At 52.7% G+C, this 15,987-nt stretch overlaps 2 protein-coding genes across 8 annotated transcripts in view; one reads left to right on the forward strand and one right to left on the reverse strand.

Moving 5' to 3' along the window:
• IQSEC3 (IQ motif and Sec7 domain ArfGEF 3) overlaps positions 1-1,427 on the forward strand; it is a 106,754-nt gene extending 105,327 nt beyond the window's left edge. For 4 of the 7 annotated variants that reach the window (XM_074583640.1, XM_074583630.1, XM_074583680.1 and 1 more), the window contains one exon: positions 882-1,427. Coding sequence is in view for 5 of the 7 variants with exons in the window: in XM_074583630.1 (XP_074439731.1) it covers positions 882-1,319 (438 nt within the window). In the remaining 2 variants the exon portion in view is untranslated. The remainder of the gene's footprint in view (positions 1-881) is intronic. The other 3 variants (XM_074583652.1, XM_074583663.1, XM_074583689.1) reach the window with 1 other exon arrangement.
• A 5,774-nt stretch (positions 1,428-7,201) lies between these two features.
• The window catches only part of LOC141742146 (sodium- and chloride-dependent GABA transporter 1-like), a 40,109-nt gene continuing 31,323 nt past the window's right edge, over positions 7,202-15,987 (reverse strand). The window contains exon 14 of the mRNA XM_074583710.1: positions 7,202-8,522. Coding sequence (XP_074439811.1) covers positions 8,454-8,522 — 69 coding nt within the window. The 3' untranslated portion in view covers positions 7,202-8,453. The remainder of the gene's footprint in view (positions 8,523-15,987) is intronic.

Here is a 15,987-nt window from a genome sequence, read left to right on the forward strand (position 1 = left end):
GCCAGCTCCTCCTTTTAAACTGGCTCCCTTCAGTGAGCTCCCTTATTTGACTCCATTATCAGCATCTCTCTGTGGGGACCCTGATGACCTCCTGCTTCCTTTCCCCCTTTCAGCTGCCCAAGTAATACTCTGCCAGCAGAGGAGCATTTCCATTTCTTTGAGATTATCTAATCTGCTGCCATTTCATCATGAATTTCTTTTATCATTGTATGAGCTAGACGGGCATTTTTTCTTTCTTTTTTCTTTTTTTGAAAATCATTTCCTTTCACTGACAAACCATCAAATGGATCAGAGGGAGCTGCCTTTTGCTAGAGTATGTCAGATTTCTGCTTTTTCCTTTATAAACAGATTATCCAGTCATGTGGTGTACCTTCCTACTCAGAAAGGCAGGGAGCTGGGAAAGGCTTGAGTCTCTCTGTCTCTCTCTGTCTCAGATTCAGCTACTGTCATTTTGCTGAAATGTACAACCTCGATTATCTGAAACCTTGCTGTCTGGTTCCCTTCCCCTTTTTGCTGGTGGGGACAAGGGCATGACCTCCAAGGTCTGTTCATTACCATGAGAATTCATGGACACCTCCACTCCTAGAATTGATTTGCGTTCCCTGTGCCGTTTGGATAATCAAAATTGCACTGCATTTGGGAACGCTGGCCCTGCCGCCTTTGACGTGATGGAAAGGACAGGGGCACTTAGGCCTAGATGGGGACGATGGGGCTGTTGGAGGGGCTGTGCAGCCAGGGCTTCGCCTGTTCTGTTTTTTTTTAAAGGGGGGAGGGTTTAATGCATGTGAGGCTGACTGGTGGCGGGGGTGCAGGGCAGCCAGTAGCAGCAGATGGGAAAAGTCTTGTAACATTTAATGCTTCTTTGGCTGTTTCTAAACTAGGTGTCAATTCACAACAGGCTTCAAACGTACCAGCACAACTCCGCCCTGGGGCCCGAGAGTGGAATGCAGCCCAGCACGCGTCTTAACATGCCACGGGAGCGGCTGGAGACAGCACTGGTGCCCTCGCACCCCGCCTCGGCGGGGACACTTGTACAGTGCCAGCAGATTGTCAAAGTCATTGTCTTGGACAAGCCGTGCCTCGCTCGAATGGAGCCGGCCCTCAACCAGACTCTGACACGCTACGTCACCTCCGATTCCTGCACCTCCACCCCCTGGCGTGGTGTGGGCAGTGGGCTCCCTGGGACCCCCATGAAGCTGGTCCATCAGCCTCCCCTCCCACCTCCACCACCTCCCTACAACCACCCCCACCAGTATTGCCCCCCTAGCTCCCTGCTTCAGAGGCGCAGGTACTCCAGTGGCTCACGCAGCCTTGTGTAGCCACACCACCAGCACCAAAACAGCACAGACTTCCCCGCTTCCCTTCCCCACCGCCTCCCGGGGACCCTTTCTGCCTACAGAGATCTAGTTTGTGATTTATTTTTTAGTAAAAGAACAAAAGAAAAAAAAAAAAGCCGACTGACCTAACTCTTACCCTGTCTCCCCTCAAGATGATGCTAATTGTGAGGAGCCATCTATAGAAACTGCCGACCTACATGCCCACACATCCTCACACCCTGCCAGCCCTGCTGGCCTCCTGTGCTCGTGCCGTCCCCATGTAGCACTTTGCTGCCCTGTTCCTGAGAGGCTTGATGACCTGCTGCTTTCTAGGCACTGTGTCTTCCGTTTGCTACTCCTTGACCTCCTTCCTCACCTTGCATTTACCTGGCCATAGATTTGTACCCACCCCAAAACTTCACCAGCCTCGGAGAGAAACGGACTCACCCGTGCCATGGACCGACCTTGGGGCACTCCCGGGGATGGAGTTCCCCCTGCCGCCACTGCTGCTGCCTGCTAAGCTGGAGCTGAGAACTTGTACCACTTGCCATGCTTTCTCCTCATCGCTCTTCAAATATTATCTCCTTGCAGCAGCCGGTTCCAAGCGAGGGAGTGCACGAGTGAAAGAGAGCTCGAGAAGAGGAGAGACTGTCCTGAGCTGCAGTACAACGCAAAGATGGCCTCACTCTGAACACCAAAACTCTTTCTGTTGTTATTTTGGGGCATTGTACCAGAGACCTCTGCTGAGACCTAGCAGACCTCATCACATGTAAATACACCTGTATGGTAGCGTATGTATGGCGCATGCTTACTAAAGGAAACACCAAGCAGTTCTGAGGGAGCAGAAGGGAGGGATTAAGCTCGAGGATCTTTCTGGAATGGATGAGTACTTTTCCAAAGAGATGGCACCAAGAGGTGCCCTCCCACCTCAACACACACACACACACACACACACACACACAAAGATTGTCTTCTCTAGCATAAACCAGACCCACCTCTGCTTTCCTCCTTCTAGCTGGTTTTGTGTTTCCTGCCCACCTGCTTTTTTATATTCTGACAGCAAAGCCAGGTGGTACGTTCACCTTCTAGGGTGGATGTTCTCTTCACTTGGGCTCCTCCTCCTGTGTTAGAGGGAAGGGGCTTTTTGGAGACCACCCACGTGAGATCCCATCTCTATCTCTTGCCTGGCTATACTCTTGCTTCCATCAGCTGTTCCTATAGGAAAGCTGCCCAGATAGCAGACTCCAAGGCCTCGTCTCCTCGCTCCCTCCCTATCCCAACTTCAAAGTGAGGGGTGGGGAAGATCCTAAGATAGGGATGACAGCTCAGCTCCTCTGTGTTATTGGGGACATTGATGTGAAGGAAGATGACATTAAAATGGGCTATGGATGTATTTTTAGACAAAAAAAAAAAATCTCTTTGAGCAGTAGGGAGGGGAAGGTATTAATTAGCTTAAAGGCTTTGGTCTCACTCACTCACTCTGTCTCCCTTCAAGGCTTAAGAAGATCAACTTTAGGATTTTAAAATAGGACAGAATGCCTTTTAGGGCCTTTATTTTTATTTTATTTTAAGAGGGAAAGAAATGCTCTTCCTTCCCATGCAAGGCTGAGACTTGAGCGCTAGGTGCTGATGACACAGCCGTTGGGTGAGGAGTGGCAGGAGTTGTTGGCAGCAGTGGGGACGTGCAAAATGTCAGGGAAAGGGGGACAGTGAAGACAGAGGCAGGGCTGCGCCAGCGTGCGTACCTCTGGGGCTATTGCCAGTGGCAAAAACCACAGTGCATCAGGGACTGTCTCCCCTCAGTGTTCTTTGGGTGTCTGCTGGCTCTGCTGAAGCGTTCAGATGAAAGAGTTCACGTATCTGACCTGGGCATGAGCCCAGCTGGAGTTAGGGAAGCAGAGAGGGGCTGGGGTGCAGCCCTCCAGGGCAGGAGCCTGCTCGCTTCCAGGTCCCCTTATTTCTGAGCCTGACCCATGTACCCAGGTGTGCCAACAAGTCTCTCTTAAGTTGTTTGCTTTGCTATCTGGAGCAGGGCACTAGGCTGCCACTTCTATATGCAAGAGCAGATGTACTGACCAGGAGCCAACAGGCACGGCCTCAGGGAGGACTGTGGAAGCAGAAGACAGAAAAGATTGTAAGAAATCCTGAACAGAAGCCCAGTCTCCCTCCAGACTAGAGAATCTTTCTTCTAGCCAGCTGCCCAGGGCAGTGAGGAAGCTCCACATCTCAAAGCTGGGCCCAGGGAAAAGTCCTCCCCCCCAGCCAGGGCTCAGCCCCTCACCCCACAGACAACTATGAGGCACAGCTGGCCTGATCTGCAGCTGCCTCCCTCCAACGTGACACCCCGCCGCCTCACGGCAGCCGGGATCTCATCTGACCTGCCCGTAGCTTCCTGGGAAAGCATACGTGTGGCATCTGCCATTGTCACAACAACATAGCACGTGGCCGACATTTTATTTTTACTCGAAGGTGTGGTATCCAGGAGGCACTGACACTGCCCTCCCTTCTCAGCGGCTACTTTGCTGTCTGAGAGGAATGGCAGTATTTGTTTGTTTGTTTTTTCCCAGAGTGCAGTGAGCCACTGAAGATCTCTCTGCGTGTTAAAATAAATAAATTAGATTTTACTTGACATTTAACACGAAGTGACAACAAAAAAAACCTTAAGGTACTTGATGAAATAATTTTTTAGATAAAATATTTATAACAATGTCTATGAAGTTCCTCCAAGAGAGGTTTGCTGCTTTAATAATTGATTGGGAGAGCTACAAGAATGTAAAGAAGGAATAAGGAAGCTTCCATGAGACTCCCTTCTTCCTGATGGATGAAGGACGGAAGTGAGTTAACCGAAGTGCCAAGGTACCTGAGGCACAGCAGTCTCTCAGGGGGAGTTGCCTGCATTTCCCTGACCTTGCAAAGGATACTGCTGGCCTTGAGCTTTGGACAGAGAAGCAAACGTAGATAACCCTGGCTGTCTTCTAGCCTGCTGGCTACAACATCTTCTGTCAGGTTTAGCTGGAGAGACGCCAAACCACTGTATTCCAGGTTGTCGTGGAGCAGGTTGCTCTAATTTCTGTTGTGTAGCTGAGTCCTTTGGACTTCACTTCAAAATACCAAGCTTTTTTTTTCCATTGAAGGTTTGTCTTGAAGGATGACAAGCACTTTAAAGCATGTCTACACCTCATCTGATCTATTGTATTGTCTGCTCCCACAGCCCTCCCCCACGCAAGCAAGACATACAGACTCGGTGTAGCTGTAGTACTGTGAATAGACACCCTTGCACACAGACTGATCCTTGACAGGGTGCAGGCTAGAAGGAGCATGTCAGTGACAACCTAATGAAGGACAAAATGTGTACCACAGCTTGCCCATGGGGACCAGCCCAAAGAAAAATCAGCAGCTTTTGACAGCAGTGATTCTGATCACGAACCTAGCACAATCGTTCGGGTGGAGGGATGAGGCAGGAAGCTGCCGCAGAGATTAGATCAACCCAAACGTACCAGTGGCTTTTTGTTGCCAAATTCATATCCTTCTATATTAAAAAAGGAAGGGGGAGAGAGAGAAAAGAGAAACCCAGTAAAAATTATTCTGCAGTGAGTCTCGGGTATTCAGTGGCCAAATAAGAAGGTGGCTCTGCTGGACGGTGGGAGAGAACAAGGTGTTACTGAGGTCTGCAGAGCTGCATTACACACACCGTCAGGCTCTGTCCCGTTTCTCTCTTGCTTGTGCTACTGCTGGTCCAGGGAAATTAATCTGTTTACAACAGCAGCAAAGGGACGGAAAAACGTGAGACGGGAGAATCAAGCTTAATGCAAACAATTTGGGTTTAATGCAGTGTTCGCTGCTGTAGTACTTTTAATGCCATAGTCTAGGCCACTCTGGTAGCAACGTCTCCTGCTTTCTGTAAGATCTTCAAAGCATCCCACTGTTCCCGTTTTCTCTCCTTCCTGTAGATGAAAGGTGTGGGTATGGTCCACAACCAGAATTTCATCAATACGCAAACTTCTTCACAAAAAGGTACCACCACATTTGGAAGTATTTGAGGGCCTCTGAGCTGTAAGAGTTTGAGTTTTGTTACATGTTTTTCAGAAGGCTCCACCTGCAACTATCTGCACGTGTTTGTGAGGTCTCCAAAACAAATCTGAGCCCTAAATCAAGGAAGCTGCTGCTTGGCAGAGTCTCTGCTTTGAAATGCAAGTTGCTGAGCAAGCTCCTCCATCTCCCACTCCACCAGCTGCCACACTGTGCTGGTGGAGGCTCCAGGGACTGCCAGCAGTGTTTCGTGAGCTAGAGCTGTCCTTGTCCTGCCCGCTCTTTCACAGCCACGCCTGGGACAGCAGCTTGGAAGTCACCCAGCTCTTCAGAACTAGTCACAACCCCATCTGAATGTGTCTTTTTAAAAAAAACTAACAACAGAAGTGTTACCTGTGTGTAGGCTTTTGAAAGCACCTGTCTGTCTGTACCTGTTTCCTGCTGTAAATATCACCAAGAAAAGCTTCCTTTGGGAAAAGTGGTGTGGTCACACCTAGCAAAGAGTCCAAATGGCTAATATTTTGTAACAAAATAACAAAAATAGATCAGAGGTATTTTATCTGTTCGATTAATAGAGTTTTAGAAATTATATTGAGATATGTCACTTGTGCGCTAATGTCTTCTTTGCCTCAGCCCCCGCTCCTGTGCCACAGCGCTCCACCGGCGTGCGCAGGCGCACGGGCGACACACCAAGGCCGCGCTCCCAAGGAGTGCTGGGCATCGTGGCTTCCTGCTGGCCTCGGGGCCAGCCCACTGAGGCTACTGCTGATTTTTCGTGGAATGCAGCAGGAGCTAGCTCAGCGCTCGGGCTCTCTGAGGATCAGACCCAGAGGAAGCCAGGAAGAAATAATCTTGTCCAAGAGATGGCAACTCAATGTGAAGTTCACCCCTGCAGTGAGGCAGAGAGGAAAATGGTGAGGGGGCAGGGGAGAAGGCAAAGCCCTTTGGTGCTGCAGCTCCTTCCTTTCCATCTTGCTGGCACACAGCAGAGCCGTCCCCAAACCCTCTGCTCACGCCTGTGTAGCTCTGCACCCGCCCTGGGGAAGGAGGCCCGCACGCCCCTGCGAAGCGCAGGCTGCTGCGCGCTCCTGCTGCGGCGAGGAGAGCAACCTCACAAGCCGCACGTGCCAACGCGTGCGTTGGGTGCCAGCTGGCCACAGAGAAACCCCTGCACCCAGAGACATCAGCACATACACTGTGCGTGAACGCGCACACCCTCCGCCAGCACGTGGGACTGTACGGCAGCTAAGATGTAGGCACCTCTACTCTCCCCACAGCTGAACACGCTGTACAAAAATATCAGGCGTGTGCAGCCGTGCACTGCCTGAGCGGGACAGCTGTGCTGGCTGCTCTCACCACCGCGGCACATCTCACAAGCTACGTAGGCTGAGGCTTGGTTAGCATTTGGATGGGAGACACGTAAGGAAAATGACATTTCCCATGCAAATCAGATATACACGCCTATTTACACAAAGCATAACCCCAAGGTTAATGAAACCGACCTTTGCGAAGTTCTGCACAGGGATGAGAGAGATGAGCAGAGACAAACACGTGCGCACAAAGCAAAGCTCTCCTCTGCAATGGAGGGGGGAAGGCAACCTACTTCTTTGCAGCTGAGTCGAATACATGCTGGTTTCAGATTGCTCCTGCTAAAAAAACTCACTGTCTATAGGTTGCAAATTCTTTGCTGGCTTCAAAGAATCTCTTAGACCCCCAGGCCCATGGTGAAACTTGGGAGGACAGAAATCCCTCTGAGAGGCAGACAGGAAATTTCCCAGGAATGCAGAGGCTTCCGTTTATGTTTCTGTGTGCCATGGATATATTATAAATCAGCCCATCCCAAACAGTCATTTTCTATGATGGTTTGAAACAGGAGTTTATTGGAGAGGTTTCTGCCTGATGTTTAGATCACACACCTGGCTGTAAAGATGAAAGCAATAAAAACAGATTGTCTATATGTGAAATACTACTAACTTGCTCCGATGTGCAGATACTGTTATTAATCGGAAGATGGCCCGTCCCTTTGGGACGGATACCATGTAGTCACATATAGATAGTGCTGGTACAAAGAGATTACAATCCAAAAAGCATATACCGCAACTGTCACATTGTATCTGTACACTGTTGCGTCCATACAGTGCACATAATGTGCAATAACATACACATGGCGTGTTCGGAGTTGAGTTCTCTTTTCCACAGAGAATTTTGAGACGCAGTTTTTCTCTGAAACTTTTAAGACGGGCTTTAAATTAAGCGCATCCCGCAGGGGCTTTGCTGTAAGCGGGTTCCACCCACCCCCTGTCAAGCAAGATGGAGAAGACTTGCCGCTGAACGCAGCGCTACCCAGCCTGCTCTCTCCCGCTTCACCGGCGGCGTCCCTGGGGTCAGATACCCATCCCCAGGCCAACGCGAAGAGCGGAGCCCTCGGGGAGCAGAGCGGCGGCAGGAAGGTTACCGCAAACTTGTCGGGGACGGTGAGGGGCCGGTGCCTGCAACGTCACTGCTGCGTGCGGGGCACGGTGGGCCCCTTTCCACCTCACCTGGGCGACTCAGAAAGGACCGTGCTGGTGCCTCAGGGGTGCCTGGGGCACAGCTGATCGCGGAGTCGGGCTCCACCATTCCCCACAGATTCAGGTTTGCTGTCACCGCCAGCTGCTGGGGGAGAAGTGCCCCTCTGTACGTCACTGCCCCGATCCTGAGTCTAGCAATCCGTAGTCGTGGCCATACTCCTGCCCGACCTAAGAAAGGTGGCTGGAAATAAGCAGGTGGCTCAAGGATGAGGATGACTGGTGAGTAAGGCTGTGGGATTTAACCAGTTTAGGAGCTCTGTCACACTTTGCCAGTCTTGGAGCATCTCTCTTGCAGCTGACGAGTGCAACTGAGGTTGAAAGCTGGCTGAGGAGCTGTATTCTCTGCCTTAATTCATACAATCCACGAGCTGGGATTGTTCTCAAGCATTTAGGGTAGGTTCTTATTTTATGCAACACCCGTGCTCCAGCCTTGGGGTGTGACAGTGTGGCACAGTCATCAGTGACTTCTTGAAAACAAGTGTCCCATCTTCCTAAGCCTTTCTGCTCATGAAGAATAGGGTCTCCCAAACAAGTTCATTTAAAAAAAAAAAAAGGGAGTGGAAGGGGAGAGGGAAGGATCTTCCTCCACAGGACTGCAGGGACAAAGCTGTAGAAGCAAAAACACTTTAGGTGAAATGTGCCCATCCTGATATTCCATGTAAAGCTTCCTATTCCTTCCCAGTATGGAAGGCTTGAACTTTCAGTACATTTCAGCTCCTCATCTCAAATGCGCAGAAGCCTCATGCTGACTACTCAGACTTGCTGATCAAATAGGACTCACACAGTGCCAGCAACAGGAGAAATTTCCTCTCTCCTCTACTCGCACGGCTGCACGCTCAGGATTTCCCTGAGCTGGTGGCCCCCTCTTTGCCACTCTCATGAATTTACAAGTGCTAAATCAGAGAGAACAGGGCAGCCTCCTCCCACACCCCGCTGCAAACTGGTGCCCACCCGCGGGGCGCTAAAGCCGTCCGTGCCCTTCCATTGCCACCTCGTGCCATTTTGCACAGCTGGCTGGGAAAGAGCCAGGTCAGGCCAGGGCGACGTGTGCTGAAAGGCGAAGGCTTTGCAGGGCTCTGCTCAGCCGATGCGCAGCCCGACAGACAGTACGGTACCGGGATGCTCACTCGTCCCACGGCCACCCTCTCACTGCTGGTAACCCCCCGCCACAGCTGCCTCCGCAGCCTCCTGCCTCCCGCTGCTGCCTGCGACAGGGGAACTGCTTCCCCTTCCCTCCCCTCGCCACAATTTTGAAATGAGCTATTCGTTGCATCCCATAAAAAAAACTTGGAGCAAAGCACTTGGGGCAGCACAGGAGGAGGAGGACAACATGTTCCCTGGAGGAGAACACAAATCCATATATTCTGAGCAGACATCTCTGTGCTGGCTCTGGCTAAGCCCAAAAAAGCTAAGCCCAGTGCAGGCCACGCCAACATGAGGACGTAGCGGGGGGGCTGCCAGACGGCCTCTGACGGCAGTGAGCTGGATGCTGGCCCTGCTGGGACGCTACGAGCAGGGCTTTTTCCCCGCCAGGACAAGAAGCCCTGGCAGAAATAGGAGCAACCTGGGACAGGTGATGTTACAACCAGTGTAACTATACAAGTAAAAGGCAAGAAAAGCCACCAAAACTTTCTTCAGCTTCCCAGGCAGAGGGAAATAAAGGTAGAGGAAAACAAAACAGCAAGCTGTGCTGCAGCCCTGCCGTGCAGGGAGCCCAGACCCAGGCTAACCCTCTTGCTGGTTAGGTGCTAGGTGCTAATGTTATCAATTCCCCAGGACACTTGGCTTTGAAAAGTCTTTAGGAAATCCAAATGCAGAGAAAGCCTGCTAAAAACAGGGAAAATGTCCCTGAAGTGAGCCTGGCCCTACCAGGGCCTGGTGCCCGGTGCTGGTGTCTCCACTGAGGCATTGCCAAAAAGTGGCTGGTGCCCAAAGCCTCCTCCCGTTTCCCCAGTCTTCGCTCTTGTGCAAAGGGAAGCTTTCCCATTGCTCCTGGAGCAGGCCCAGAAGGTTTTGGACCCTTGTACATCCCCTTCAGAGCCCGGGAGTCAGCAACATTGTGTGGGGGGGGAAATCCCAGCTTGAGCTTTCTGAAAGTGAGCTTTCAGCCCCATTTACTGGCTGACCGATCCCTGACACCTTAGCTCTCCTTCGTCTTCCCTGTCACAGCCTGTCACCCTCCGCCTACAGCGGGAATTACCTTCTTTGCACCCAGTGGGCCACAGCAAAGCTGCACAGCCGATGGCAGCATGAGCCAGAGCACGGGTCGGTTCCTGTGAGACGGATTTCAGCCGCCATGAGCGGGCAGCATGCTGGTTTCAGCGCTTACATCGGCTTTCTGCACACTTAGGATATGCCTCGTAGGACCCAGCATTTGACACAGCCCTTCTCACCTCCCTGTGGGGACTGGTTCTCCATCACATCTTTTTGTAGAGAGGGAAGAGCATTGTGCAGTAAGGGCCACATGAGCCCAGGTAGAATTATCTTCCCTTTCTAAAGGGAAAGAAAAAAACCCATCCCCTGGGATCTGACCTCGGCCTTCAGCCTCAGCTCACATCTTCTGGCATCCCCAGTGAAAAGGACAACCCATCCAGCAGCTCAGGACAAGCAGCCAGGAAAGAAATGTGCAAGGGAAAAGCAGGAGCCCTTATTAAATAGCTTGTTCAAAGATAAACCCCCGGCCATCTGTCGACTTGCCCTAGAAGAGGCATTGCTATAATAATTAGCAGAGGGAAAGGCAGCAGAGATGCCAGGGGAAAAAAAAAAAACCAGCAGTTTTCTAACACTTCACACGGGTCTGCCATGAATACAGTGGGAGGAAGGAGCAGAGGGAAAAAGTGCAAAGGAAGGAAGAAAGATCACGCTGCCTTGCCAGGGCAGATGCTGCCAGCGGTGAGGGGCAAAAGCTTCCCCGGGGCCACAGGACACTTTCAGCTTGTGCAGTTTGTCACTCAGCATCCCAGGAGCAGATGCTGCCGCAAGGGACCAGCAGCATCCACTCTCTCTCAGATCCCGGGGTTCTGCCCTGAAGAGAGGTCCCCTCAGCTCGGGGGTGTCCTGGGGATTGTGGTGCTACTGGGGATGGGGGATCCCCGGGGGGGGGCTGGATGCATGTGGCACCCCACGGGGCAGTGGCTGGGGCGCTGTCAGGGGGACCGGGCTGCGGCACATCTCTCACCATGGCTGTGCTGCCCACCCAGCACGCTCCCATTTAAATGGTGGTGGCTAACGCAGTGGCTAATAATGCCTTCCACTCCCAAAGAAATAGACCCTTCTTTCTTTTCAAAGATCAAAGCATCCAGAAACCCCTGAAAAATCCATCGGCAGCACCTGCCCAGCACTCAGACACGCTCCGCAGTGCCAAGGCAGATGCCCAGCCACGGGACACCCCCTGGGCTGCAGAGCCCCTCGCTCTCCCCTACACCCTTCTCCTTGCCCAAGCATCACCCGGTGCAGCCCCTTCTAGATCCCAGTGGGCACCACTGAGCTTCAGCTACCCAAGCACCTGCAGCGGCTGGGGCTGTGATAGCTGCTCTGTCACCCGGCTCCCCTAGGAGCATCACACTGAAGTTCCCCTCACAGAGCCGAAAAGCCGCTTTAAAATAAGGCTCTTGGATTATAATTCCTAATCCCCTCATTTGCTGTAAGCGCAGAGGGGGGACAGAGATGCCGGCTCTCTTTCTCTCCTTCCTGCAGGACAAAATGTGCTTCTAAAGCACATCGACGGATCCCTGCCATGGGGCTGGGCTAGCACCGACCTGGAGCGGCCGCTCGGCTGGGACGTCATGGCACTGTCAGGAGAGGCAGAGGGGGATGTTGTCCCCTTCCCACCAAGAGTGCTTGTCCCTCTCTGTCTCTTGTCCTTGTCCCCACAGAGGAGTTATTTTTAAAGAGGCATCCACTGGCGTCCACCAGCATGTGCCAGAGAGGGATGCACAAGCAGGCGTGGAGGGCTTAGCCATGCTGACAAGGGCAAGCTGTGGCCGAAAGCACACGAGCTCTTTGGGGATGGGCAGGTGGCCAGCACTGCAGGCATGCTGAGGCCTGGGTGTCCCCGTGTCCTGCCCCTCATCCCCCAGGGCTGGCGCAGGGGCTGATGGACCTCCAAGACTGTGTATGCAGCTTTGGAGCCATTGAGCAGATGGGAGGCACCGCTCTTCAGGCTGATGGCAAGGGCTGAGTTTACACTGAAGAACCCCATATCTGGACAAATATGGGGCAGGTTTTTGTCTGAAGCTGGGTCAGCAGCGTCAGCACGAAACTCATGGGTGCTTTTCTTTAGAGGGTCATGGCGGGGGTGTTTGTGTTTTCCCAAACAGCACAATGCAGTGCGAACGGGCCAAAAGCCTTCTCTGAGCCACTCACCCTTCAAAGGGAGAAAAACATCCAGCCAGGCAGCCGTGCCCTGCTGTCCTGGTTTCAGCCTGGACAGAATTAATTTTCTTCCTAGTGGCTGATGTGTTTTGGATATATATGAGAATAATGCTGATAACACATACTGGTTTAGTTGTTGTTAAGTGATGATAACATTAGTCAAGGACTTTTTCCCACAGAAGCTGAGAGGGAGCATAGATAGGACAAGCTGGCCAAAGGAATATTCCATACCATAGATGTGTATAGATGTATGTTATTTATATTGTTATGTCTATTAGTGTATAAATGGGGGTTGGCCGGGAATCTGTGATCACTGCTCAGGACGGGCTGGGAAACTGATCATTGGGTGGTGAGAGCAACTTGTGTTGTATCACTTTATTTTGTATATTCTTTTACTATCATTATTATTATCCTCTTCCATTACTTCCATTACTGTTCTATTAAACTGTCTTTATCTCAACCCATGAGTTTTTTGGGTTTTTTTTTCCCCTTTCTTTTCTCCCTCTTCTCCCTACACTACTCGGGGAGGGGTGTGAAAGGCGTCAGTGAGCAGCTGTGTGGTCCTAGTTGCTGGCTGGAATTAAACCATGACACCTGCTCTGCTGGCGGATGCAATGTCCAGGCAGGAATGTCCCCCAGGTAGGTTACTTGCCCTGTGGTGTGGCTATGGAGCCCTCTGAGGCCAGCCCCTCCCTGCTATCATTACACCAGTGACTCAGGCACCTTCTGCTGAATTGGGTTTTCTCATCTGGAAGCACAAACACCTGGACTCCCCCACAGGTCCCTGGAGAAAGCTGCTGTGGAACAGGAATACGGCCAGGATGAACCCCTCCATGGCTGCTGTGCACAAGCCTACAGCCATGGGGGTGAGGGCTACTCGTCCCCATGGGCCATGGTAGGGACATGTGCTCCCCTGTGAGTGGCTGTGGCTTTGCCCCCGTGGCCAGGCTGCAGCGAGCCAAGGGGCCAGGGCTGCTCCCCAGGGCCCCAGCCATGGCCGGTGCTGTTTTCTTGGCAGCGCAGCAGCATCATGCCGGGCTGTCGGGAGGCATCTCCATCAGCGTCACGGCTGTCAGGTATCGGCGGGGAGAGCACTAACCTCTCCTGAGCGTCTCCAGACATGGACACTTCCTGGCTGACAGCATTGCAGGGTTGATGGACGGCTGCTTGGCAGGAGCCCCATGCTGCCCTCAGCAGTGCTGCTTCAGCCAGCACTGTGGTGGGGACACCAGGATGTCAACCCTGTCCCCTGACACTCACTCGGGTGTCTGCGCTGGGGACACCACCTGGGGCTTCCCCATGGGCATGGCCGTGGGGCTCAAAACATTTTATCCAGCTGTTAACAGCTGCACATGGGTCCCAGCCCCTTGGGATGTGCCAGGGCAAGCACTAGAGCCAGGGAAAATGCCACATGGCCCTGCAGGCAGCTCTCCTGATGCACACCACTGGGGTATGGGTGGGGACATAAGAGGACCTATGCTGGAGAGGGCACCTGATGCCCTGGAGGGAGAGACACCAGCCCCGGGGGTTGCTCCTGATGGGGTGAACAAACCCTGAGGGCCAGGGTGGCAAAGCCACTGCCCCTGTGCAGCTCTGAGCATGTCCAACACCTGCCTGGACCTCTGACCACAAGCACCACTTTAACATACTATTAAAGAAGCAGAAAGTGGAGGAAAGCTGTTAAAACATAGAATCGTAGAACCATAGAATCATAGAAAGTGTTGGGTTGGAAGGGACCTTTAAAGGTCATCTAGTCCAACCCCCCTACAGTAAGGAGGGACATCTTCTACTAGATCAGGTTGCTCAGAACCTCATCAAGCCTGGCCTTGAACGTCTCCAGGGATGGGGCCGCCACCACCTCTCTGGGCAACCTGTGCCAGTGCCTCACCACCCTCATTGTAAAGAACTTCTTCCTAATGTCTAATCTAAACCTACCCTGCTCTAGTTCAAAACCATTGCCCCTCATCCTATTGCTACACGCCCTTGCAAACAGCCCCTCCCCAGCTTTCCTGTAGGCCCCCTTCGGGTACTGGAAGGCCACTATAAGGTCTCCCCAGAGCCTTGTCTTCTCCAGGCTGAACAACCCCAACTCTCTCAGCCTGTCCTCATAGGAGAGATGCTCCTGCCCTCTGATAACTTTTGTGGCCCTCCTCTGGACCTGCTCCAACAGGTCCATGTCCTTCTTGTGCTGAGGGCTCCAGAGCTGGACATAGTACTGGACACATGGGGTGTACAGCGCTGTGGCTTTTGCTTTCACAGCATCCTCGTACTCCTCCTTTGAGGCAACGGAGTCTGTCAGCAGGGTAGAGGACAGCATCTGACACCCCCTGTTAGATGCCAATGAAACAGCACTGGCTGCCCGCACCAGGCAGAAGGGCTGCTAATGGAGGTGGTGGGAGTCTCCTGGGAAAGAGGAAGCACGGACCCTGCACAGGAGTGGCTGGGTGAGCAGGGAGGGGGTGGCACCCCAGACTCTGAAGATCCTACCCCACTGCTTGCTGCCAGCCTGCCCACTGTGGCCATTCCCTGGCCCAGCAACCGGCAGTGCAGGAGATTTGGGGCTGACCAGTCACTGGCACCAAGCAGGGCTGAGGAGAGAAAAGCTGGCATGGGCAGGCAAGCCTCTTGCTAGAGAAGGTGAGACAGGAGAGCGAGAGGATGGAGCTGCTGCTGTGGACAAGATGGTGGAGGGGAGATGGTAGCCAGCCCCCACAGGAGCCCTCCCATCTTTCAGCCCTCCCTTGACATTGCTTCTCTTGCCTTTCCAAGGGATTTGAAGCAGTGCAATGATCAGCATGGTCCTTGCACTCATTTTTAAGACCTAGCTCCCACGTGTCATCAGTAGATTTCAGAGCTTCCAAGCTTTTTCGTCCTACCCCTGAGCTGCTCAGGTAGACTCTGATCAATACCTGGAGCTGTACACAGGCGGGATCAGACATCGGGAGAGGACAAACATGCTGTATGGACACACCACCTGGCCTCCAGTGCCAGTATTGTCATCCAGCGCTGAGCGCCATGATCCATGCTCTCAGCTCCTGAGGAAAGCAGGCAGTGCACTTGGTGCAAGCTCTGTTGCCATGAGTGACCTGGTAGCCCGTGGGGCCACTGCCCTCAATACAAGCAAAACCACAGCGGCTGTGCCCCTTAGTGGCATAGACCCCCCTCCCCATTTGTCCATCACCACCAAATGCAACCAGGGTCCCAGAGAGAATTCCCCCCGGGACAGGAGAGGGATAAGGACAAGTTGCTCATCCAGAAGGACGCTGGCTTTGAGGGTACCCTCCGACGCACAGCACAACTGCACCCAACACATCGTTTAATAGAGGTGTGGAGAGACTACAAGCAACGCGGCGGTCGGCTAGCCGAAGCCTTACAGCGCCACACGGCATCGGTATCCTGTTGTGGACGTGCCACACGTGTTTTACAACCAGCTGCCAGCTGTTGGAGAACATCTGGGAGAATGGCAGCAGGAAGAGCTCCCCTCTCCAGGGGGAGAAGATTGCACCCACATCTCCAGGGGGAGCGGCTCTTGAGCAGCAGCAAAGCAATCCTGCCTTTCCCATCGCCCCCCATCATCCCCCGCTGCTGCAGTGAGGGTGGGGGCAATGGCATTTATTTTATTTTTCACAGCCCTCCGGGAAAAGAGGATTTTGGAGGGATTTGAGTACAGCTCCCTAAATAGCTCCTTAGAATTAAGA

This window comes from Larus michahellis, chromosome 1, assembly GCF_964199755.1.
Source record: "Larus michahellis chromosome 1, bLarMic1.1, whole genome shotgun sequence".
NCBI classification, from domain to species: domain Eukaryota; kingdom Metazoa; phylum Chordata; class Aves; order Charadriiformes; family Laridae; genus Larus; species Larus michahellis.